Genomic DNA, 25,117 nt, shown 5'->3' with positions numbered 1-25,117 from the left:
GGTGTGATCATAGTCGATAGATGTGATTGGAGAGTGGAAAATTAATTACATAGCCGCAAATACCAAAAAAAAACCCGTCTCTATTTCCCTTTTTTTATTTATTTTTAATTAAAATCCAACTAAATCCACCATTGTTGCTGACTCAATCTCTCTCTCCTCCCCTTCTCGAATCCCTCTTCTCATACGGTACTTTCAGAATGCAGTGAACTTGATTTGTTGCCTTTTCCTGGTAAGTAAGCTTGTAAAAATGACGACTTTCATCAATATTTATGAAACCCTTAAATCTTTTTTCTGTAAAGTATAGATCCATTGTCATTTTTAATTCTTGAATTTTGTCATGATTTTATCAATTTTTTCATAGATTCTCGAGTATTACTTACATTAATGATGGGTTTATTTGATGAAGTTATTTGTCGAATTGGGTCTGTTAATCTTGATATAGTTACATGAAATCTTAACATTTGATCTTTTTTCAAAAAATTTCAAAATTTATTAATTTTTTTGATGGGATTTTGATATTGGGTGAGATTATTTCTTTTGCTAGGTAAATTTGGTGGTACATACATTTGCAGCTGAATTCAATGGAGGGGTATGTGGAATACTCCATTTCATTTCTGTTTAAATCATATTGTATTCAATTATTCATCAAGCTTTGATTTCTGCAGTGTGGGATATTCATGATTTTTTTGGTGGGTTTTTAATTTTTATTGTTGTATTAGGGAGAGTGAGCTAGAGCTTCTACAACGATATCGGCGTGACCGCCGTGTGCTTCTGAATTTTATGCTTTCCGGTAGCTTGATTAAGAAAGTTATACTTCCTCCTGGGGCTGTTTCATTAGATGATGTGGATCTAGATCAAGTCAGTGTTGATTATGTTCTTAACTGTGTTAGAAAAGGTGGGATGTTAAGCTTTGTTTGAACTCGAAACCCTAACTGTTGCATTTATTGTTTTGATTGGATGTTTGCTTATTTCATTGATGTTAATAATGTAGGTGAAATGCTTGAACTCTCTGAAGCTATCAGAGATTATCATGATGGTTCAGAGTTCCCTTTTATGGTGAGATAATGCTTAACTAATTCTAAGGTGTCATGAGAGTACTTGTAAGGTCTGTCGTTGTGAAATAATTGTGGTTGTTATCTTTGCAGAATAATGGGGGGGCTAGTGATGAGTATTTTCTTGTTACAAACCATGAACTTTCTGGTTCACCCCCGAGACGAGCACCACCACCAGCACCATTAGTTGCCCCACCAACCATTCTTCCGAGTTTGTCAAAATCGGAGGTGGTTGATGACGACTTGGAATCGAACTCAGAGCCTTCTATGCAAGATCCGTCTTCAAATGTTGATTTTCTGTCTAGAAGGAGTATGTCTCAGGCTGAATCTTTCAGTTCAAATCAAGCTAAAGAATTGACAGTGGATGACATTGAGGACTTTGAGGATGATGATGACTTGGAAGAAGTTGATAGCAGAAGAGTTTCAAGGCGAATGCCGAATGATGCGTCTGATCTTGTGGCTGTACTACCAAGTTTTGCTACAGGCAAGTATGGTTAGGCATTTATGTCATGCATGTTATTTTTATGTCTTATAAGTGGAGCCTGCATGCATTTAAGATCAATACTCACAATGCACGTAATGTTTGGGTCTAGTCCAGAGTCTTGACTAGGGTGCTAAATATTCTGAATATAGTGTTGCTACATCAGTGGTTTTCAGTTAAGATATTGTGTCATCTAGAATGGTTATTCAATATATGGCTTAGATTAGTAGTGGTTGATGCATGTGCAAGTTTTAAAGGCTTGTTTTTGTAGATCTCTATTACCAAATATCAAAGATTTGTGTATGCTTATACTTCTTATGATGATAGTAAAAAAAAGTACCAAAAATATTTAATAATTAAAGAAAAGTTTCATCAAAACGAATCTTATGTTGATAGTGAAGAACTGTAAATGATTAGAACTGGATTGCCAGTGCTGAGTCAATGGAATGACAGTAGTTGGATTTATAAAATTTCCTCCTGAATCAACTGCACCTACACCACAGCTTGGGCCATAATTGTTGAAGCTTGCTTTCTGAATTTACCTTCTGAGTACATGAACATTCAAAGTTCCTTCAACATTTGTGCAAGATCTTCAAAAAGAACACGTGGGAAAATCTTTCCAGGATTCTTGTAGAAATTTATACAAAATGAGTAGTAGACTAGTCGTCTCTGGAAATTCATCCTTGGCATTAAATGGTCTACACTACTCTCTCAACTTATGTAAGAAAACAGCCAAAGTAACAGCTAATGTATTTTGGGCTTGATATATGAAGCGGATTTGAGTTGTATGCTTTTAGAATGGTCAAAATTTATAGCCCCGTGAGATATTAATTGTTGCAAGTATAGTATAAATAGCATAAAAAGTAATAAATTGAAAAGCCTAAATTGGAATAGATGTGCTTCACTAATAAACTTTCCGTTGATTCGCCGAGAAGAATATACCAACTTCATTTAATGAAGTTTTACTCACTTTCCATTTTGGTTTGTTCTTTAAAGTTCTATGATTTCTACCCACTTAGATCTTTCCTCTTACATGTAAACTCTATACTCCCTGTTTTACTTGCTTTCCATTTTGTGCTGTTTCAAAAAGTTCGACTCATTTCTACTTTGTTCCTTTTTTGGCAAACTCCTATACTAGTTTATTACTCTTACCTCACACTATTTACACCTTATATATATATATATATATATATATATATATATATATATATATATATATATATATATATATACACACACACACACTCTCTCTCTCTCTCTCTCTCTCTCTCTCTCTCTCTCTCTTTTACTTTATCTATCTTTTTCTTATGCCCACCCATCTTTTTAATCCATTTCTCTTACTTTATTCATTTTTTTTTTCTTATACCTACCCATTTTATCCAAAGCATTCCTAGAAATAAGGTGGGCACAAGGGGGGACAGCGGTCCCCCCACTTTTTTTTTTTTTTTTATTTAAAAAAAAAAAAAAAGTTATAAGCAATATGTATGTAGAATAATGATAAAGAAGAACGGATGGTCTAGTGGCTAAAGTGATCACAGTTGTTAATTTGAGGTCTTGGGTTCAACCCCTCTAACTAGTATTATTTAATGAAATCATGTTCTAACTTTTAAATTACCTTAGCAAATTACATAATTTTTAAAATAATTGGTCAAATTACAAACCTAAATTATTGATTGTAATAGGGATTTTGGGCAAAAGTATCTGATCTTATTAATATATCTCAATTTAAAGTATATTGTCTAAGAGTTTTTGTTAAATTATAGAACAACTTCCTTAATCCGTCCCCCATGATGAAAATCCTGGCTTCGCAACTGAAGTCAACCTTATGGAAATAGAGGGAGTATATTTTTTACGTACCTTTGGCCTACTCTCTCCCTCTTTTCCTTGAAATGTATTGAACTCCACTTTTTTTTCTTTTTGTAAAAATAGTAAAGGAAGCAAGTGGTCTTTAAAACTATACTCTTTTCTTATTGCATTAAACTACGTATCTACAGAAATTTGATGGAACTTCAAAGAACAAAGGTATTATATAGATTTATCGTGTAAACTATGTTTGCCATTGTAAGATTTTGCTTTAAATATATTAAGGACTTAATTATGAAAGTGGTTGCAGTGCATGACTATATTAAATACAACTAACGAATCATCTATTGTTCTTTGTTTGCTAGTGAAGTTGCACTCTGACAAATTCTTTTGTGCTACATACTCAATTTCCCACAAGTATATTTCAAATAATTATCTATTGCTGCATAAGGCTGATGATTCAAATTTATAAAATTTCTTTAGGAAGATGTTTTGTCATGATGGGAATGCTAATAATTTTAATTTTATGTTTACAGGTATCGCTGATGATGATCTTCGTGAAACTGCTTATGAGATCCTTTTAGCATGTGCTGGAGCTTCAGGGTATGCTGTCAGTCATGGGCTGCACTTTATATTCATTTGATCATTATGTATTGTCAGATAATGCACATTAATATCATTGCATTCCTTCCCTTTCCTCTTCTAATCAATGAGCATCTTTCTCATTCTGCATCTCCCTGTATGTGATGAGTAGTGGTCTTATAGTACCATCAAAAGAAAAGAAGAAAGAGAAGAAGTCATCCAAATTACTGAAAAAGCTTGGGCGTAGTAAAACTGAGCCTGCTGCAGCTGAGCCCCAACGTGCACCTGGCTTGGTTGGTTTGTTAGAGACTATGCGGGTTCAAATGGAGGTAAGTCCATATAAAGGCTTTTAGTCTCCATCCATAATTGTTTCCATTTTTTTGACCCTGTTTCTAATCAAGAGGGTAGTTCTAGCAGTTTCCTTATTTGTTCTTGTAACTGCTATGCAGCTAAAATTCAATTGTGGTCCTTAAGGTGATACAGTGTAAAAGCCTTGAATATATATAGAAAAGAGTATCTTATATAACCAAGAGATTTCTACTTAGTCCCTTGTGCTATTTTTGGATTTAAATCTACCTTGTGCGTTGTAAAATAATATACTAGTATGTAGTAGTGCTTTGGCCTTGTGGGTAGTCACTTCTAAAGTTCAAAATTTTTAAGAGTTGGTGAGGAGAAAAATAAAGCTAATATGGTTAAAACATGGGATTATTTGGGATTTAGTATGTTAAATTAACTTGGACTAAAATATGGTTCATTAAGGGGGTAGGGAAATAAGTGATATTTTAACTAGTCATATGTATTCCCCGGGTGTGGGTTGTAGGAACCTGGGTCGAAAATGCTGAATAAAATTGCTGCTCACTATAATCCAAGTTAGCATGTTGGAGTGAGAGAGTAAGCTTGTTAAGAATATTTCAAACGGTTATTTAGAATTAGATTCATCTGGCATCTGACATATCTCTGATTTTAAAGTTAGATAACATGCTAAAATATTGCCCTTTATACCTTTTATTTTGGCTTGTAAATTCAGATTTCAGAAGCTATGGATATCAGAACAAGACAGGGCTTGCTTAATGCTCTTGCTGGAAAGGCAGGAAAAAGAATGGACACCCTTTTGGTACCTTTGGAATTGCTATGCTGTATTTCGCGCACAGAGTTCCCTGACAAAAAGGCATATATACGGTGGCAGAAAAGACAGGTAACATCCTCCGTTTCTTTCACTTACCCTGTGCGTGTTGTCATTGCCGTGTCTGTAGTTAATACTTGCCTTTACGCTTTGTACTGGCACGAATCTGGACAAATTTATATATGCATAGGGTCCATGTCTTGGTTTATGGCTGACACCATGATGCCAGTTTCTAGATATTCTACAATTAATATCCATGCTCGGTATAATTTTGTGTCAGTGTAGTTAAACATGTTGGAGGAAGGGCTCATTAATCATCCCGTTGTTGGTTTCGGAGAATCTGGACGGAAGGCCAATGAAGTGCGGATTCTTCTAGCTAAAATCGAGGAATCTGAGGTGGGTATTCTTTACGACTTTTCTCTGTGTCACCTTCCTATTGTTGTTCTCTGAGGTGGGTATTCAAATTGTTTTGTTTCCTTTTTTCCCCAAGTTTAATGAATTGCCTTACTTTTACTTCACATATATATTTGTATTTTTTTTTTCCAGTTCCTTCCAGCAACTACAGGAGAACTTCAAAGGACGGAATGTTTAAAATCTCTTAGGGATGTTGCTAATACTCTTGCAGAAAGGGCAGCTCGTGGTGACTTAACTGGTGAAATTTGTCACTGGGCTGATGGCTATCATCTTAATGTTCGGCTGTATGAGAAGTTGCTGCTTAGTGTCTTTGATATTCTGGATGAAGGAAAGCTTACAGAGGTACATAATTCCCGCCCTCAAAAAGAAAAAATAAAAAAGGGAAAAATTCTGGGGATGCTGGGAATTGAAAACGAACATTTTGTATTCCTTGTAATTTTTATTTCATGATGATATACTAATAAATCTCAGAATCGTGCTTTTAACTTATCAGCTTTATAAATGATTCTCATTTGAATTTACCCTGTGCTCAATCCTGAGTTGCTGTGTATCAATTAACGGTCAAACAGAAACAACTTTGGGGTTATGCTGCTTTTATGAAGAAGGTTTGGATGTATACAACCATACTCATGTAGAATCTTTGAGTTGAATGGAATAAATCTACCGACCATTTGAGATAATTAATTGAATTCATTTCTTAGTACAATTCATCTGTGATAGATGTAGGCTGTAGGCCTCCCTAGCCTTTCAAAGCATGTCACTTTATTACCTTTTAGTTTGCTGAAGGTTCATATGTTTAGGGTTCTCATGAAGTCATGAGTCAGCCTTTTCATATTCCTTTTTGGTTTGATCTTTTAAATTGGCTGGTATAATGCATATCTTTTTGAAAACATTTCTATTTATATAACCCATCTATAATACAGGAAGTGGAAGAGATTCTTGAGCTTTTAAAGGCAACATGGCGTGTGTTGGGAATAACAGAGACCATCCACTATACATGTTATGCTTGGGTATTATTTCGTCAGGTATATGAATTATGATACTCCTTTACCTTAAACTAATCGAAATATGCCTTTTAAATTAGCATTGCATTATATATGATCCTGAAAACCATTGATGATTCTGTTGAGTATGTTGTGGGATAAGAGGGGTAAGATGGTATAGGGGTATGCCAAAAATGAAATTAAGTAATGTGAGTAGAAATAAAATAAAAAACCCCATTAATGGAAAGTGAGACAGCATGAGAATATGTTACTGGTTATCCGAAACAAAACCAGCTTTTATGTAATAAAAGCTGTAAATTTTTTTCAATTAATGTCCATGAGAGTATACATGATTTATCTAGTCCTTCATCATTCTATCTTTGATCAACCTTGCTTAACATAACCAATTAGAATTGAGACAATTGCTTTTGGGTGAAAGGATGATTTTAGCTGGCTTTTTGTCGGCTAATCGAAGTGATAAAACAAAATAAGTAGCTAAAGGAAATTGATTTCTAAAGAACAGATTATATTAATGCTTTGGTTGGAAGAATCATTCAGAGTGCTCTGTTCTCTTATCTGCCAAAATAGCAAACTCTATAAGTGTCCATTCTTGTTAAACAATGAGGAGAAGAAAGAAGCAATACTTCCTTTTTCTCATATATTTTCTGGAGGTCTTTGTTGTCAGAGTTGGAGCTCTTCAAGTTTCTTATGGAATTTAGGATGAAAAGTGGTCTTGCTCTTTTGTCACAGTGTTTAATCTTAGTATTCTGTTAGACTGTTAGGTGTCCCCTACTCCTCCCTGCTAGCATCAGTGTGATACCTACCTCTCCACCCTCCTTGTTTATGTGACACGCATATCCCCCCCCCCCCCCCCCCCCCCCCCCCAAAAAAAAAAAAAAAAGGTCCTCTTCTTATCTTCCTTATAAAAAATTATCAATTACAAAATATGCTACTATTATTAATTCATTTTATAGCTTTTAGTTGGTGGGAATAGTTTTAGAGAAGTTTAACTAATTTTGTGCCTTGAATATGATAGGCAGGAACCCTTTGCACCTTGTTGACCTTCGCAAAGCTTTTCGGAAACTTGGCTTTTAAAGTTGTAATTGAATTTAGAATTTGGAAAATGTTGTGGACTTTTTTTAAAAGTTTTTAATTTTATTTTATTTTTATTTTTTTATAATAGTTATAGGAAGTATGACGTGTGAAAACACCAGAAGAAGAATCACATGACCATCACCACCACTTTATAGTCTCACAAGTGTTCCTAGTGAAAAAAATAAAAAAATCGTGTTCATCCTACAAGTTTGCAAGCTTCTCTTAGTTACTCAACTTCCAATTTAATAGGGTTCTTCCTATAATAAAGATGTCCCAAGAAGTATTGCTCCCATAACGGCACAAGAAAGTCGAAGTAGTTGCATGATGAATTATGGGATATTTGGTAAAAGCTTGGAAAAGAAATACAGAAAGGTTTTCCCTGCCGAAGCTTCTTCTAAGGGATTAGGTCAATAAATCTGTTACCCACGGGGATCCGCCGCTCAAATTAAAGCCATGAGAAAAGTGTAATTGGCTAAAGAGCAAAGATGACTGTGAGATAAACTATTGAGTTTTGAGAAAAATAAAAAGGTCAATAGTCATTTTTAGGTCGGAGTAAGTGCTGTATAGCACTCTGTTTGAAAGCCTGGCCATATAATAATATGAATTATGAAGGGTGTCTTGTGTGTGTTTGTGTTTGAGTTTATGTTTTTTTTTTTTATTTTATTTTATTTTTATTTATGTGTGCTTTGTCTCCTATATTTGGCTGAATCTGTTGCACTTGTTAACCGTGGCCTGCTAGTTGTACAAACTTTTTCTTATGTTTTGTCTCTTTGTTTTCCTATGTATTCATCTGTAGTTGTTCTATACTGCTATATCTGTTTGACATCTCTTGCAATACTTGCCAGTCCTTTATATTAATATATACTCATATATTCATTCAATTATTGCTTATTACTAATAGTCATTTGGGGTATTGGCGTATTGCATTACAGTATGTGATTACAAGTGAGAAAGGAATGCTTCAACATGCCATTGACCAGTTGAAGAGAATCCCTTTAAAAGAACAACGTGGCCCACAGGAGAGGTTGCACCTGAATAGCTTGCAATCAAAGACAGATTGTGAAACAGGATCCCAAAGTACATCTTTTCTTCAAGCATTCCTTGGGCCAATCCAGAGGTGGGCTAATAGACAGCTTGCAGACTATCACCTGCATTTTTCTGAGGTCAGTTACATACATGTATTGAGATCTTTTCTAATTAAACTGAGGCAATTGCTGAGCATGTGGTGTGCCATGTTCACTTATGATTTCAGTTAAAGTTAGTTTTATTTGTGGATTTGGGTCAGTCATCACTCTTTCAGCAAGGCTTTTAATTTGCTTATGTGTTTTTTTTCTTTCTTTCTTTAGTTTGTGATACTTCAAGATTTAATATTGATTCAAAAACATCATGTATATGCTCTGAACTTTGTCTAAGGAACCTTAGTCAGAGCGCAGTTTTTAAATTAAGCTCAATTTTGCTTGCTTGCTTGTTTTTTTTTCTTTTTTCGTGATACTTCAAGATTTAATATTGATTCAAAAACATCATGTATATGCTCTGAACTTTGTCTAAGGAACCTTAGTCAGAGAGCAGTTTGTAATTTGTCTGAATAACCATTTTATTTAATAGTCATGCATGTGTATTAACTGCTTGTGTTGTCACTTTGTGTGTATGTTTTGTTTTTAGATACTGGTTGAATAATACAAAATGTTGTTGGAATCAGGACCAAATTGTTATAACATGTAATTCAGATCAAAATCATGTACTACTATTTCTAACTGGGTTCCTTCTAGATATGCAATTGAATATGCTCAGGGAACTTTTTTTTCTTCTAATCTTTTGGTTCAGCTGCATAGGTTTCAAGAAATTACAAATATGCCATTTTTGGATGATGCTACTATCTATCATTATATTTGGATCATTGAACAATCTAGAAAGAGAGAGAGGGTAAATTCCTGTAGATTGTAGTGGGCTCAATATCAAAAGATCAGTCATTAAGAATTTGATCATTTTAGGAAAGCTCAAAGTGGGTAAGATATAGGAAATAATAAAGAAAATGGGTAAACGTTTAATTAACAGAGGGATGACAAATTAGGTACAAGAATTGTCCTAATGAATCACACAAAGAAAGAACTAATGAATCACACAAAGAAAGAACTCAATTAACCTGTATTGCAACAAGAAATCAACAGTAGCCATATCTTTACTTTTTTCTTACATGCATTTGGAGACGCTTTAACCATACTGAAATTAATGCTCACATGCTGATTCAAGCATGGAAATGAACATGCATGTAGATTTTGTGATAAATCAAACTTGTGCACACTTATAGTGTAGAAAGAGGACAGAGCATTATGTACCTGGATTTCTATCATCTAAAACACCTCCCAATTGAATTTCTCAAGCTATGGAACCTTAAGTTAGTAACACACCTATGTATCGCAGACTAGCAGTCAATATTGTCAAAAAGTTGCGTGTGCACATTTAATCGGCATTGATGGGTGTTGCTTTTGCTTCGAGAATTGACAAATTGGAAAAGTTTCTCTACTTCCTCACAGCTTAAGTGGTTCTTTCAATATTTTCTTTTCTAGTTGTTACTTTAAAATGTTCTTTCCAAATCTATATGCTGCTTTTGTGACGAAACCAAGTGTGAATTGGTAAAGTTTTAGCTTTCAATACATGTAATGATTATATTAATGAATCATCATGAGTTTAGGACTGTTGATGTGGTATTATAATAGCCCATAAAAGATTTGTTGGTGTGAGTTTGAATCACCTAATGCAGAATTCCTTTTAGTGAAATGACAAGTGAAAATCATTTAGAGAAAAGCCTTAATTTAATAGAACAGGCTTTGCTTGAATACATTGTTGCATCTAAATATTCATTTGATTAAACATATTTCTGAAGTACTAGACACTGCTATTTGTGATTTCACTTTGTGCTCAATGTTCCATTTTGTTCTTGTTTCCATTTGCTTCTCCGAATTAGAAATTGATTTTTTTTTTTTAATTTATATATATATATGTATATATATATATCTGATAGGATTCGCACAAGATGGAGAATATTGCAACTGTCGCAATGGTTTCTCGCAGACTACTTGTGGAGGAATCAGAATCTGTATGTTTCCTGTTTCCCTTCTTTATGTAAACAATTCTTAAAAAAAGTATGTCTTAGTCCTTTTCCCATGTCAGAATAATTCTTTTTATATACAAGGGTAACATGTTCTTCCTTTTTCCCCCTTGAAAACTCATGCAGTCTACTATCAGCGATCAGGAACAGATTGAATCGTATGTAAACTCGTCAATTAAAAGTGTATTTACGCGGGTAAGTCACTCAATTTGCTTAAGATGCTTATTGAAGATGCATGTTTGAGAATTTTATTTTCTGTATGATGGGCTGAAAAGTTTGATTGGTATCATTTTGTGGGTAGACGATTTATGCATTATATGGGTACATTGGTATTATTATGAGGGTAGTGATTCTAGCATATTGCAAATACAACTGAGGAATGCTAGTTGATAAAATAGCTCTCATAATGTATTTTCTCTATGTATGATATCCAAAAATTACTGGAGGTTAAGGATCTTACTTGGCTCTTGCTTGGTTTAATCATGATGTTTTGTTTTATTTTTTATACTTCCTCCGCCCGAAAGTTCGCCTCACTTTTCTTTTTGGTTGTTTTAGAAAGTTTGAATCACTTTTAGTTATTCCGTTTTTGTCATACCTTTTTTTACTACCTCACCCTTTTTACCCCACACTATTTTCACCTTTCCATTCCCTATCTCTTATCTTATCCACCTTTTTATTACTCACACCTCCTTTTACTCTCTCTCTCTCATAATTTATACACTTACCCCCACCCACTTTTTCCAAACATTTTCAAAATTTTTTTTTTAAAAAAAAAAAACCCTTACACCTACGCTCTATTCCTGTTAAAAATGGTCTTTCTTTAGATTTCATGGTCGGAGAGGAATGTCAGGTCAAATATTTCGCTTATATAAAACTATTTGGGAAAATTTGTGATAACTTGGGATAGGGGTCTGTGGCTTGCTTCTACTGATGTTATTCAGGGATAACATGTGACTTAGCTTTACTTGTTTTGTACATTGATTTGTATAGAGAACTTGTCCTACAGACGTTAATAAGATTGTATGACTCTGCAGACGTTACATGCCGTTGACACAACTTCAGAAACAGTGCATGAACATCCATTGACGTTGCTTGCTGAAGAAATTAGGAAATTACTGAAGAAAGAGGCTACATTGTTTTTCCCAATTTTGTCTTGGTGGCATCCACAAGCACTTGTTTTTTCAACATCTCTTCTTCACAAGCTTTATGGAATGAAATTGGTAAGTTTATGTATCTCTCTAGGATTTGTTTCTTGGTATTCTACCTTTTCCATTCCTATTAATGTGGTTTTACGAAAGAGTAACGGCCTGTAATCATTTCTCTAGAAACCATTCCTTGATGGCGCTGAGCATTTGACTGAGGATATAGTATCTGTATTTCCAGCAGCTCATAGTCTTGAGCAGTATATTCTGGGCCTATTGACTTCTACTTTTGGTGAAGAGGTTTCTGAGACATACTGCAAAAAAATTGGGAGATATCAGGTGAGTAGATGCTGTTTACAGTACATTCATTTTTAGAATTGGTCAAAATATGTAGTGTTACATGCTTGTGTAGTTGCCAATTGAGTGATTGACTTTGCCTTCATTCATCAATTTTGTTAGTTGTCCATTTGTGTTTTGTTCTAATAATTGTCATGTTCTTAGAGAGAGGGCGGGTGTTTGATTTCTGGAATCAAGCATTTTTTTATCGTTTGATTGTGAGCTTCTTGTCCCTCTATAGTTTTGCTGTTAAGGTGGCTTTTGATTTTGAATGGAGGGAATAATATAATAGAGTTGAACTCTAATTCATCTAAGTTGCTAGTGTATTACTGGATGAAGATGCCTTTTATCTTTGTACTAACTAAAATCACTCTTTCTTTTTGAGTTTCATGACTGGAATCAGGCCTTTTGTGGATTTTCTATTTTTTTTTTTTGGTCATATTCTTGGGTATGTTGAATCACTTTATTGGTTCTTCTTTCCTTTGTATAGATCGAAAGTTTATCTGGAACATTAGTAATGCGCTGGGTCAATGCACAGCTGCAAAGGATTCAGAATTGGGTTGAGCGTGCCATTCAACAGGAGGTAACTACATAGCTTTCTAATTTTTGTAAATGTATATATTTCTTTCACTTATGATTGTAATCCATATATGTACTCTATGTTTGGGAACTCTAAGTTTATGAGGAAATCTGTTTGAAAGTGTAAATGTAAGGTAACCTTAATTTTAGGCTTTTAGCTTGTTGATCAAGAAAACTATTTGAGTAAAAACTAAGGAATTATGTGTATTTGTGTAAACTCTCAATTATTTTTGCCTCCTTTGTTGCGCCTTCAAAAGTGATAAAAAGACTGGAAATCTAAGCAAATAAAAAAAAAATCATAATTTTTCATTTTTAAAAAAAAGGTTAAAGCACCGTGTTTATTTGGTTCATTTCCTTGCCTCTAGTTACAGAAATTAAATCCCTTCTCTGTATATTATTATATAGTTTCGTGATGAACAGCCAAGTGGAAACTAAAGATTTCTTTCGTTTCACTTTTCTGCAGAATTTAATAGTTTAACTTTTCTGTAGTTTCATTAGATTGGTTGCCAAGCAGACTTCGCATGCAGCTAGTTACTTATATTTTTTTTATTCTTACCTTCAGTAAATTAAGTATAGCAAGAATTTTCTCCTAGTTTGATATGTAAGGTGACACTTTGGACGTAAAATAAAAGAAGGCTGACAAGCACAAGGTTTTGTGAAAGATAAAAGGTGATCCTCCATCACATTTATCATTCCTATGGATGCAAATACTTGGTAGCTGACTGTGCTGTCTAGTGTCTGCACATGGTAATTTCGAATTTTGAGGCCTTCCTATATCCAATAATGTCAGACATAAATTATATTTCACGTAAATCCTGTTCCTTAAATTCATCACTCTAAAGTTCATTGGTTTGAGTTTTGGCAGGGTAATTCAGTGTTTATAGTTGGGTTTCCTGTCCAGATAATTGCTCCCATGCAAAAGAATACACTCTTTTTTTTTTTTTTTTTTTTTTTTTTTTTTTTTTTTTTTTTTTTTTTTTGTATTATATCAATTTCTGTTTCTGCAGGAAAAATTTTCACTCATCAATTACTTATTTATTTTTTTAAATTAGAAAGCACTTTCACTAAGTGATGTGTTTCTTTTTCTGTAACTTTTTAAATATCCCATTTTCTTTCTTGTCTCCACCATGGATTATGATCTTTAATTCTTGTACTTCTACAGCAATGGGATCCAGTATCCCCTCAGCAGCGCCATGGAACTTCAATTGTTGAAGTCTACAGGATTATTGAAGAGGTATTTTCACCATTATTTAGTAGTTACTTGGTGTTAATATGAGGCTTACTTTTTCTATGAATGGCAATTTAAGGAATTGACATAACCAAACACCCAAACTCTCATCTTGATTTCTTTTTTTGGCCTTACTTCTTCGACATAGATAGGGTTGTTAGGCCCCCCATTTTGGGATAATGGTACCATAAAAACCTGTACAGTCGTAATTCAAATCTGGGGTATCATCAACTATGAGGATGATAAATATTTATCACTCCTAATGTTATTTCAACATTGGCCTTGTGTATTGGCCATTTATATCCAAGTTGAATAGGTCTTTAACTCTATTTTATTTATATTCATCATGCAGACAGTGGACCAGTTTTTTGATCTTAAAGTTCCAATGGGTTCTGGGGAGCTCAGTAGCTTATGCCGTGGTATTGACAATGCATTTCAAGGGTATTCTAATCTTATTGTCGCTAATTTGGGTAAGCATACATGCTATATATGCAAATTTATGCTTGTTTTTTCTGGTTGTATTATAATGTTAGATTTTTAGTAGTCTTGTTGGTCCTGAATCAACTCTACAAATTTGGCATTTTAATATTAGTTCAACGTGTCATCTACCAATGAGAACAGAGGATGTTTCCGTTTTTAATCATGAAGCATAAGGTACCAGCCAGGAGGCACTATATAGGTTGGGGGTGATGCTAATGGGATTTAATATGATGGAAATTCTAGTGAATACACAACTGTTGGCAGTGAGCTGATCCTATTTAGAAACTGCAGGGGCAATTTTCATATTATCTCGCTTTCTCATTTTCTATTAACTACGTAACATTGTGTCTACTTTTACAAAGGTGTAAGTACATTATCAATTTACCTTTTCTCTCTATGTTTTCATCGTGCATGCTCTTCATTGGTGTCAATACTTCTGGTAAATTTTTTATTTTTATTGTTTGATTTGATGTATAGCCAGCAAAGAGGATCTCATGCCACCTGTGCCCATCCTCACACGATATCGGAAGGAAGCTGGTATTAAGGCCTTTGTGAAAAAAGAGCTTCTGGACCACCAAAAACTCCCTGAAGAGAGAAAATCTAGTGAGATCAGTGTTTTACCTACCCCAGTTTTGTGTGTTCAACTAAATACTCTTCATGTAAGTTGGTCCTTTATTAAATTACTGAATTTTTATTTGAAGAAAATGTTCGGGTAGTGAAGTTGATCATTAAAAAAATGCCACTATATCTCTAGTTTCTACAATTTGATTTTCCAAAGTAGGGAAACATACTTTGGACAAGATTATGATGTTTGTTATTTATAGATTACTTCTAATGTTCAATACTTGTTGAGATAAGTTGATAACAATAACTCCACTAATATTGAAAGTAAAACTAAAGCATGAATAATTTACTTTTTAGGCCAATCAAGGATATGGAGTTTTGACAACATGACATTGTTTGTTATCTTCTATAATATTCCAGATATCTATGATTTTACAGTATGGTTTCTTTCCTAGCAATCTGCATGATTTGTAACTTCAATTTTTTTTCTCCCTTTTGAGTACCATTATTTGTCAATTTTTCCAAATCTGGATTTCACTGAAATGAGGAAATCCTGAATATTGTCAATATTCTAATTATAGTATATAACATTCAAATATAAAAATTGAAGTAATGATTGACTGCAATAAAAATAAAATAAAATAAATAAATAAAAAGAGTTGGGAGATATCGTAATGATGATGTTTGCCTATTACTGAAATCTGACCAATGATACTCCCTCTAATCCTAAATTATAGGCCATGTTTGACTGGAAGTCTTTTGTAGTATTAAAAAATTGAGACGAGGTATTATAGACTTATAGTTATCCTTTTATAACTTTTTACTTCCCATCTTGCGGAGTCGGTAGTCTTTCCTTGAATTTTTTTATTTATTTTTTTATTTTTTACTTTAAGGTATTAATAAAGTCAACATGGCAATTCTAAAATCATACAAGTTTATAGCTAATTAGTGGCATATTATTTTTATAATGCTCAAAGTAGATGTGTGGCCAATAATAGGCAGAGAGAGTGGACATTAAAAGTTGTATTACATGGAATTAAATATGCTCCCTCCTATTATCTACGCGTTTCTGAAATTTGTGCCTTGGACAAATTAGACAGATATTATGAAAGAGATAAATCCTTTTTAAGTATTAAAATATTGCATACCTGGGTTTCTCTTTTATGTTCTTTTTCCCCCTAATATATGCTGATGTGGATCCTTCTACAATCACAGTATGCAGTTAGTCATCTTGGTAAGCTGGAAGACAGCATTTCAGAGCGATGGTTGAAGAAGAAGCCAACTGACAAGATTACCAGTATGTTTCATCACAATTTTCTATCTTCAGTTGCCCCATTGCTCAGATTATAGGTTGTAGCTGCTGAATAGGCAGCTCATAGATTAGTGGTGCCTTAGTTAGTGGGTCGATTTACTGCAGAGCCTTATGAACGTTTACTATAATTCAGGAGTTATATTGTTGCAAACTTGACATTAAATCCTCCCAAACATCTTGACCTAATTTGGCCTTTAAATCTTTCTTACCATTAGAATTGCTTGTATGTGAAAATATGGAAGCTATGTGAGAAAATGACTTGTTTTAATTGGTGATCACTGCTATATGCACCATCTATCACTTGTATCTACATTATGTATATCTCCTGTGCAACTTCACCCATGTCTTAGATGGCTAAGCTTAGCAAATTTTTTTTAATTTATTTTGGGACTAACAGTGTATTTGAGGAAATCTGATATAAATTAACATTATATAATGCTTAGTATTTTCTTTGAAGCAATTGTAACATGAAACGTGCATCCAAGAAATAATGGATCAAGTCCCCCCACCCCTTGAAAAATATGCAGAGAGATTCTTCCAGTCAGCATTGTTCTAAAGCCTTTTTCTGTTTGTCCACTTTTTTGGATTTGCAGAGAAGAGTTTCAATGAAAATTCAAAAGGCTTCAACCAAAGTAACACTTTTGAGGGTAGCAGAAAAGATTTCAATGCTGCTATTGACAGAATCTGCGAATATACTGGTGAGACTGACTTGTATAAAACACTTAAGTTGGCCTAATTTTCACAATTTATCTCCTTTTCTTTTTATCCCACCCTTCTCTACATATCTCCATGTAGCTTTTGACTTTGTTTCTCTTCTAATGTAATGTAGGTACCAAGATCATTTTTTGTGAGTTAAGGGAACCATTTATTGATAATTTGTACAAACCCAGTGTCTCTCAAACTAGATTGGAAGCATTAATTGAACCGCTTGACCTGGTAAGGATATAAAATTGCATTCTGTGCATTATTATCTGTATGAGCTAAATGAGTGTAAAGTTTGTTCTTCATTGTCCAGCATTTGTGTCAGGGATTTTCTGGAATTGATTGCATTTCTGGTACTAAACCGTAGTCCTTTTTTGCAGGCACTAAATCAGTTATGTGTTATAATCATGGAGCCTCTACGTGATCGACTCGTGACTAGTCTTCTACAAGCATCTCTTGTCAGTTCCTCATTAATTATATTTGGGAAAGCAAAATGAATTTTTTTTTTAAAATTCTTTTTTGCACATTTTTTAATATATTTCTTATTTTCTTAGTGTTTTTTTATCCGCTTTGTAATATCATGTGTATTTTTTTTTTTTTTTCTTTCTGAGTACCTTTATTATCTTTCAGGATGGTCTGATACGGGTATTGTTGGATGGAGGCCCATCTCGTATCTTTTCCCAAAGTGATGCCAAACTGATCGAAGAAGATTTAGATATTTTAAAGGTAGAGACAATGTCCCAACTTTACCAGATTTTTTGTTATATATGGAGTATTGGAAATCAAACAGTTTGATTTTTTGAAATGTGGTGGTTTGATCTGATTTTGTGTAAAAATTTTTAAATTGTAATTGTCATTGTTTAGTGGTCCGAATGATGATTTAATACTTGCTTATCTGATATTTGCCTTTTTAAGAAAAAAATTGAAAATCTTATCATGTATAAGAACCCTCAATCAATTTATACTCATTTGTGAAACAAGGTGAACCTAACAAGCTCTAATATGTTAATCAGAACCTCCTATGCATTGGTCTGGAAACTACAATCATTGTTTAACGAAACGGCTTCTCATGTTGATCGAACTTTCAGCCTTATAAATCCGTTACATTTTTGCAGGAGTTTTTTATTTCTGGAGGAGATGGTCTTCCTCGAGGAGTTGTGGAAAATCTAGTGTCTCGTGCACGACATATAACACAATTGCTCGGATATGAGGTAAGTTGTAGTGATAAGATTAGTTCCATGTTGATGCCAATCAGATAATTATGGACTTGTTATATTCTTGAAGTGTCTCATATAGGATACTAGTACTTTAGGCTTGAATTTTTCTTTTACTCTCATTTAGGATAATAATAATATCTCTACTGCTTCCAGTTTGGACTAGTTAGGGGTAAGACCTTCTGCACCCTAACCTTCCCAAGTCCAGCAGCAGGGCAATTTGTTCATGGAGCTAGGCTAGCAATTTTGATCTTGTTTGGTAGGCATAGTTCATGGTGATTCATGTCAAACAAGTTTTAACATTCATTCTTTAAGATGAGGTTCAGCATTATATAATGTGAGACGTATAAGAGTATACATCTTGACCTCACTAGATCACGTTAACGGCTGGAGTCATGCTGAGCTGTTATGGTGGTCATGGCCCTCTTGGTACTGCAGGAGAGGTTGGTGGCAAAGTTAGCATAAGAGTAGCAGATTGCTATGGAAAGAGGAACTTTTTTCTGAAAATTCCAACTGAATGAAAGATGTTCTTGCTAGTCTTACCCATTCAGACACTACTGATGCCTCTAAATTAAAGCTAAATCATCATATTAAACGTGTATTTTTATTTGACGCATCATGTGGATTGACATTTTCAGCCTCTGTCTTATAAACTGATAAACCTAAGGTTTAGAAGTTCTGGAGGGAGTGAGTTATTATACAGTCTATTGTAACCTCGTGTTTGGTTTTTTGCTTGTCACTGTTTGCAGACCCGAGAATTGATTGATGACTTGAAATCCACAAGTGGACACGGAGGACGAAGTAAACTAGGAGCTGATACTGAGACCTTGCTGAGAATATTGTGCCATCGGGGTGATTGGGAGGCTTCCCAGTTTGTCAAGAAACAATTCAAGATACCCAAGTCAGCTTCTTAATAAGTGTATAAATGTGTCATTACAATATATAGTACAAGAGAGAAATTGTGTCGACGTGTCGTGATTGTAGACTTGTAGAGAGATGTAGTCTGATTTGAGATTTGCTGTGTAGTATAGCATATTGTCTTTGCAAGTCCTGTTGCCAAATTTTGTATTAATTCTATCTTTGTACATTCTGTTTGTCTGTGTCTTTGTCTTTCTTAGGGATGATCATAAGTCAGTGACAATGAATCACTGAGTAGATTTATTTGCCAAAACATCTTCACTATTTAAAAGAAATTGTACAAAAACATCCTTAAGCGTGTAAAACATTCGCCTTTGACATTGATTGCTTGTAATTGTTTGTAAAATAAGATACTTCTGTACAAGTTTCAACGATTAATAGGAGTGTGAAAGTTAAATTTGCTTTAGATAAAATGATGAACACCAACCAAAATTTTAAAACTCGAAAAAATGTACGATTGTGCAAAACATACCAGGCTAACAAATGCAATTGATGAAAAGTTGCCTAGGGAAGAAGATATCATCTAATTCAACAACGATTTGAACCCAAACTAGTTCTCAACCCGATGGGAATCCAAAACCAATTACAACCCGATTTAACTTACTATTAACCCAACTTATTATCGAGTTGATTTGTCGTGAGTTTGTGACCCTCAACTAATTGCTAACCCAATTAAATACCAACTCAATTTATTTTTACCCAACTCGAACGTATGTTTGTTTAATTTTTTTTAAAACAAAGATTAGTGCATTAATTAATTAATCAATCATGGGATAAGATAATTTGTCCACGAGTATGAAGCCACGTCTATTGAACACTGATTTTTCCAAAATTGTTCTACACCAAACGACACCAAGAAACTTAGAAATTAGAATAGCCATAACTAGGGGCCCGGACCGGAAGATTCAAGTCTGGTCCCGGTTCTTAAAAAATGGGTGGTTCCGGTGGCTTTTTCTCAAAAATCATTGATATTAGCTTTAGTGTTGGTTGTATCAAATTGTTGTAGTAGAATATATTTATTGGAAAATATTTAAATATTCTCAATAGATATTTACACCACATAATTAACAATATGTAAATTTTTACTGTAACTTTAACATTAGAAAGTTCACAAGGTATCTCAAATAATACCTGAAAGAAACAATGAAAAGTTTATTATACTACCTCCATTTCTATTTGCAAAGAAATGTTATATGGAGACATAAAAAATTCTTTTATTGCAAATAATAAGAAACTGAGGTAATACTTGTATTATTACTTAAAATATCGTGAAAAATATCAAGGCACCTTTTTTTGACGTAGTTGGTTACTATGACCACACTTCTTGTTACGGCAATTGGTAGCACGAGGTGAAAGTCGGGCGTAACACTTGCGACATATCTTCTTGTTTAAGTTGCATTCGTACGCCAATTTTCTTAATTTAGCAGGAATTAAAAAATAATGGAAACCACCAACTAGTCTAGAGGTAAGTTGGAGGGTTGTGTCCTTGTTGATGTTGTAATCTGCTAAGGTACGTTCGTAGCACTCCTCGTAATCGTCCTTGTTATCGACTAGCTCTTTGTCGCCCATTATAACACGTTGTTGGTCCATCGGAATCCCTTCTTTTGCCTCTATCATCGATTTGAGATCGACAATGGGTGTTGCTAGGTTTTACCTCGAGGGTTATAGAGGTTCCATTTAAGATTTTCACGAATATTTGCATTTTTGATAATGATATTGACTCTCTTCCTTTTGTTTTCTTGGTGTGATGAGGGAAATGTACATATGGTGATATGGATATATATATTGGAAATATGCTTGGACTCCAAGGTCTTTATTTATAGTAAATTTTGTGTTTTTAGAAAAATGAAATTATTTATTTGGGGATCAAGCTAACTACATACCTATCTAGAGAATTTTGATTTTAATTTATTTTTTTAAAAAAATTATGGTAATTAAGGAGAATGACTCTGATCATACCTCAACCCTCATGATAATTTTAAAAATTTATGGTAAGGAAAATGACTTTGATCATACCTCAACCCACCCTTAAAGTGTTTCTAATAGAGATTGAACCCCCAACCTCCAGATTGGAAGGTGCAATCTTTCCCACTAGACCCTTGGTAACCTATCTAGAGAAATAATCCTCGGTTTTTTTAATTTGAGAATCGTTATATTATTCGGAGAATCATTTTAGTTTGAAAAAAATAAATTGCTTGTACATACTTGAAATTAACAAACAACAAATTAACTATTTATTGGAAAAAAAATATTTCCTTTTGATCACAACATTGGAAGTTTTACAGTTTTAATCACAACAATGGAAGTTCTACCCAGTTCACCCTTTGGGCTAATCCAGATTCGGGGATCAGTTATGGGTGGTTAGGTTCCAGATCCCTCCCAATTGTTGTTGCGGGGGATCGAACACGGGTCCTCCCTACCAAGTGTAGTCCCAATTACTACAACACCAACAATTAATTGGTATTGCTTAAAATATTGCCTAAAGTGGTATCTGTTTCAGGGTTTTTTGTGTCCCTTGGGAGAGTTACAACTCAAGACTGGATTCAGCAAAAGCGCCTGTACCTGCAAAACAAACGGAACTCCGGATAGTCGGAGGTCCGCCTTCGAAGATTAAGTTAGTACGGAATCGGAGTAAAACGTGCGGAAAGGTAAGTTATCTGCTCGGATTCCAAGCTCAGGAGTTCTCTGTTTTTGAGAGCAATAAATGCCTTAATGATTAAGACGTAAAGTTTGAGGTGTCCAAAAAGACCCCCCCTAATAATTGGGGGAATCTCCCTATTTAGAGGGTCTTAGGATAACATGCCCTACCCTAGGGTTTGATGACCTAGGGATTAGGGCAACACCGTTTTGCGGCGCCCTTGGAATTTGGGCTTTGAAGGCCGCCATTTCCAGGGGGCGTATCTGAGTGACACGTGTCACCCATCTGGAGACGCCTCTCAGAAGAACACGTGTCGCTCTCTTATTGGTCCACTTGGGGGTATTAAATACCCCAAATCATTTACCCCTCACAGGGGTGACGTGGCTTGCCACGTGACACCTGTGACAAGTGTCGGCCTTTGATTGGCCGAACAGTTACTTTTACTGTTGAAGGGAATCTAGGGTTTTACCTAGGGGTGGCAATATCATCCGAACCCGATGGATAACCATCCACCCGATCCAAATATATGGGTGAAAACCCGAACTTAAGCGGATGACGGATGGATGATGGATGGGTTGGGTGACGGATCGGGTTGGATACGGATGATGATACATCCAACCCATCACCCGATCCATCACTCGACCCATCCATCCACCCGTTAAATTTATATATAAAAAAATAAAAATAAATATTTTTTTTAATAAATTAATGTCTATTGTAGTGTTAGGAATTGACATTTGTTTTTAATTTAGTAAAAATGAACGAGTATTAGAAGGATGTATAAAAGTTTTAATTAATTGATCATTTTTTTCAATTCTTAATTTTTAATTATTAAAGTGCAAAGTTGTATTTATATATATATTTCACCCGAATTATCACCCGATCCACCCGATTCATCCATGGATGACGGATGGATCGGATGTGGATAAAGGAAAATTAGGTGATGGATAGGTCGGGTGATGGATGGATTGTTGGCGGACGGAGGCGGATGAAGCATCACCCGACCCACCTCCGATCCATTGCCATCCCTAGTTTTACCCCAGGTTTTTTACCTCGTCTATAAATAGGAGGGTTGACTTTCCTTGGGTTCACACATGCGTGAATTTTTGGGAGAATCTTGAATCTCTGACTTTCAAAGACTTTGACTTCTTCAGCATCCGACACTCAGCCAATTCATCCGCCTGTTCCAGCAGGTTTTCAGACCAAGCGCCTCTAGTACCTTCTTCTAAGGTAATCGCCTGATCCTTTCTTTACTTAATTTTTTGCATTTTTCTTTTTCAAAAATGGTTTCCCAAACGCACCCAGCACGGCCTAGGTTAGCGATCAGCCGATCACCGGGGACGGCTGAATCTAGAACTAGGAGTGTCGAATGCTCGTTCGAGAACTACCCTTTGAGTGCATCTCCAAATTCGACAGTGTCTGTGCCCCTGTAGGACACGATGGCAAGAACAAAGAAAACGACTCGGCGATATAGGACGGATGGTTCTTGGTACAATTTGGAGAGCTCGACGGTCTACTCGGATGGCTCCATTAGGGCGCCTGCCTTCTGATATGTCTAATTTATATAGTATTTTACCCCCATCCCTTGGTCATTATTAGTAGTGTTTTTGGCTCTTTAGAGCCACTTTTATTACTAATATGTGTTTTCTAGTGTTTTCGTAGTTTTGGTTGAGTTTTGTAGGGAATTGCACCTTTGGAGTACTTTTCCGGGATTTTATGGAGCAACTACGAGCATTGGAGGAGCACGACCATCTTTCGTAGCCCAAGATCGGTTAGGGTAATGAAACCGGTGAATAAGGGCTCGACGTGTGTGAAGACGAGGCATTTGGACCGAATGATTAAAGCCCCAAAGAGGATATTTGGTTTGGGCCAAGTTACGAGCCTAAACGAGGAGTCCAAGCGGCCCAAGGGTGTCCTCCCGGTGGTCCGCCCGATGGTCCGCCCGATGGCGTCCCCGATCGAGCAAAGAAGACTTATATCACAGCAGCCCTTCGCCCGATCAAAAAGGCGCGCCCGGTCGGGCGGTGTGGCGCCCGGTCGGGCGCGTGTCTTTGATGAGGACGTTCTAAGCGTCGTTTAGTTTATTTTAGTTTAGGATTCTTGCTTATTATAAATATGTTTTCGTTAAGCAAGTTTAGGATTCTTTTTCACTTCTCTTACTCTTTTCCTTTCACTTTCTCTCACTACTTAGACTTTCTCTCTCTAGACTTATTCTCTCTTGTTCCTTAACTCCATTGTAATTCCGCCGTCTTGGTACGATTTCTCTCTTAATTAATCTCAGTATTTTATTCATTCAATTTCTTCATGTCTTGTTTAATTATTATGTTCTGTTCAGTTTTAATTATGTCTGAGTAGTTTAATTCTAGGGTTTATGGGGATCCATAATTAATATGAAGGGATAATTTGTTATTATTGATTATTGATGTTGCATGGTAATTTCTTATTGAATTGTTTAATTCTTTGCAATTAGATTATGAATCGAGCAGATGTAATTTGATTGTGAATGTTTAGCAATATTGAATTGATGAATCGAGCAGATGTTAATTTGATATTAAAGGCTATTTTCAATAGGAACTTAGATCTAGTAAATTGCGAGAGTCTGTTAGATCTATGTTGTTTAATAAATTGCGAGAGCCTGTTAATCATGTTATTTGTGCAATGTTAACTGTTGATTGTTATGTTTTATCCCGGAATATTAATTATTGGTGAACCTATGACCCTAGGCCTTCTTATTATTGTTTTTCTCCCTAAACTTAATCTCTGTAGTATAATTTCATATTAAAAACAACAATTTGATTACTTTAATAATTTAGATTATATTAATTAATTAGGAGTAGAAAGACCAGTTTCCCTGTGGATTCGACCCTACTTCCCTATCTACTTTAGTTAGAGGATTTAGGTAATACTTTTGATTAGGTGATACGACTTTAGCCTGTCACCTCCGAGGATTTAGGACGGGTACCGTACCGTTAGTACTAACGGTTCGGGTGCGGATAACCAATAACCAATTTCACTAAAAGTGATACCCATAAACCGAACCGATAAGTTTGGATACCCGGAATTCGGATACCTGGATTTTCGGATTGGTTATCGGGACCCAATAAGATATCAAATAAGTGATAATTAAACTTAATAATATAGTTATTATAATATCATTTAACATTAATTAACAACAATATCACATGATCTTTACCAAACTATTAATAATATTACTAATCATTGATAATATGAATTAAAGTAAGAGTTTAGATTTTGGAAAAATAGATTTAAGTAGGAAAAAAAACAAAAAATTGCTTATCGGATCGGATTGGGTAACCGTTTAATTTTAAAATGAGACCCAATAACCATAGCCGATAACAAAT

General features: G+C 34.8%; 1 protein-coding gene across 1 annotated transcript; it reads left to right on the top strand.

The window, feature by feature from the left end:
- LOC145586080 (protein unc-13 homolog) lies at positions 1-19,438 on the top strand. Its single transcript, XM_081642808.1, has 27 exons — positions 1-229; positions 545-589; positions 720-895; positions 992-1,056; positions 1,146-1,536; positions 3,873-3,939; positions 4,091-4,247; positions 4,946-5,113; positions 5,327-5,437; positions 5,588-5,797; positions 6,379-6,480; positions 8,466-8,696; positions 10,556-10,630; positions 10,769-10,837; positions 11,677-11,862; positions 11,968-12,123; positions 12,611-12,703; positions 13,862-13,933; positions 14,280-14,397; positions 14,885-15,066; positions 16,187-16,268; positions 16,877-16,981; positions 17,113-17,219; positions 17,366-17,443; positions 17,616-17,711; positions 18,101-18,196; positions 18,949-19,438. The coding sequence occupies exons 2-27, from the start codon at positions 582-584 to the stop codon at positions 19,111-19,113; spliced, it is 3,366 nt and encodes a 1,121-aa protein (XP_081498934.1). The 5' UTR covers positions 1-229; positions 545-581; the 3' UTR covers positions 19,114-19,438.
- Positions 19,439-25,117: the final 5,679 nt, after the last annotated feature.

Source organism: Chenopodium album, chromosome 16 (assembly GCF_948465745.1).
Source record: "Chenopodium album chromosome 16, dcCheAlbu1.1, whole genome shotgun sequence".
Classification (NCBI taxonomy): Eukaryota; Viridiplantae; Streptophyta; class Magnoliopsida; order Caryophyllales; family Amaranthaceae; genus Chenopodium; species Chenopodium album.
Note: the sequence above shows the minus strand (reverse complement) of the source record. Positions and strands in the feature narration are given on the sequence as shown.

What these genes read in the sequence shown, in the direction of transcription:
- LOC145586080 (XM_081642808.1), top strand. An exon ending in ACTACCAAGTTTTGCTACAG is followed by an intron (nt 1,537 to 3,872) that starts GCAAGTATGGTT and finishes TTATGTTTACAG; the next exon opens with GTATCGCTGATGATGATCTT. An exon ending in TTGTGGAGGAATCAGAATCT is followed by an intron (nt 10,631 to 10,768) that starts GTATGTTTCCTG and finishes AAACTCATGCAG; the next exon opens with TCTACTATCAGCGATCAGGA.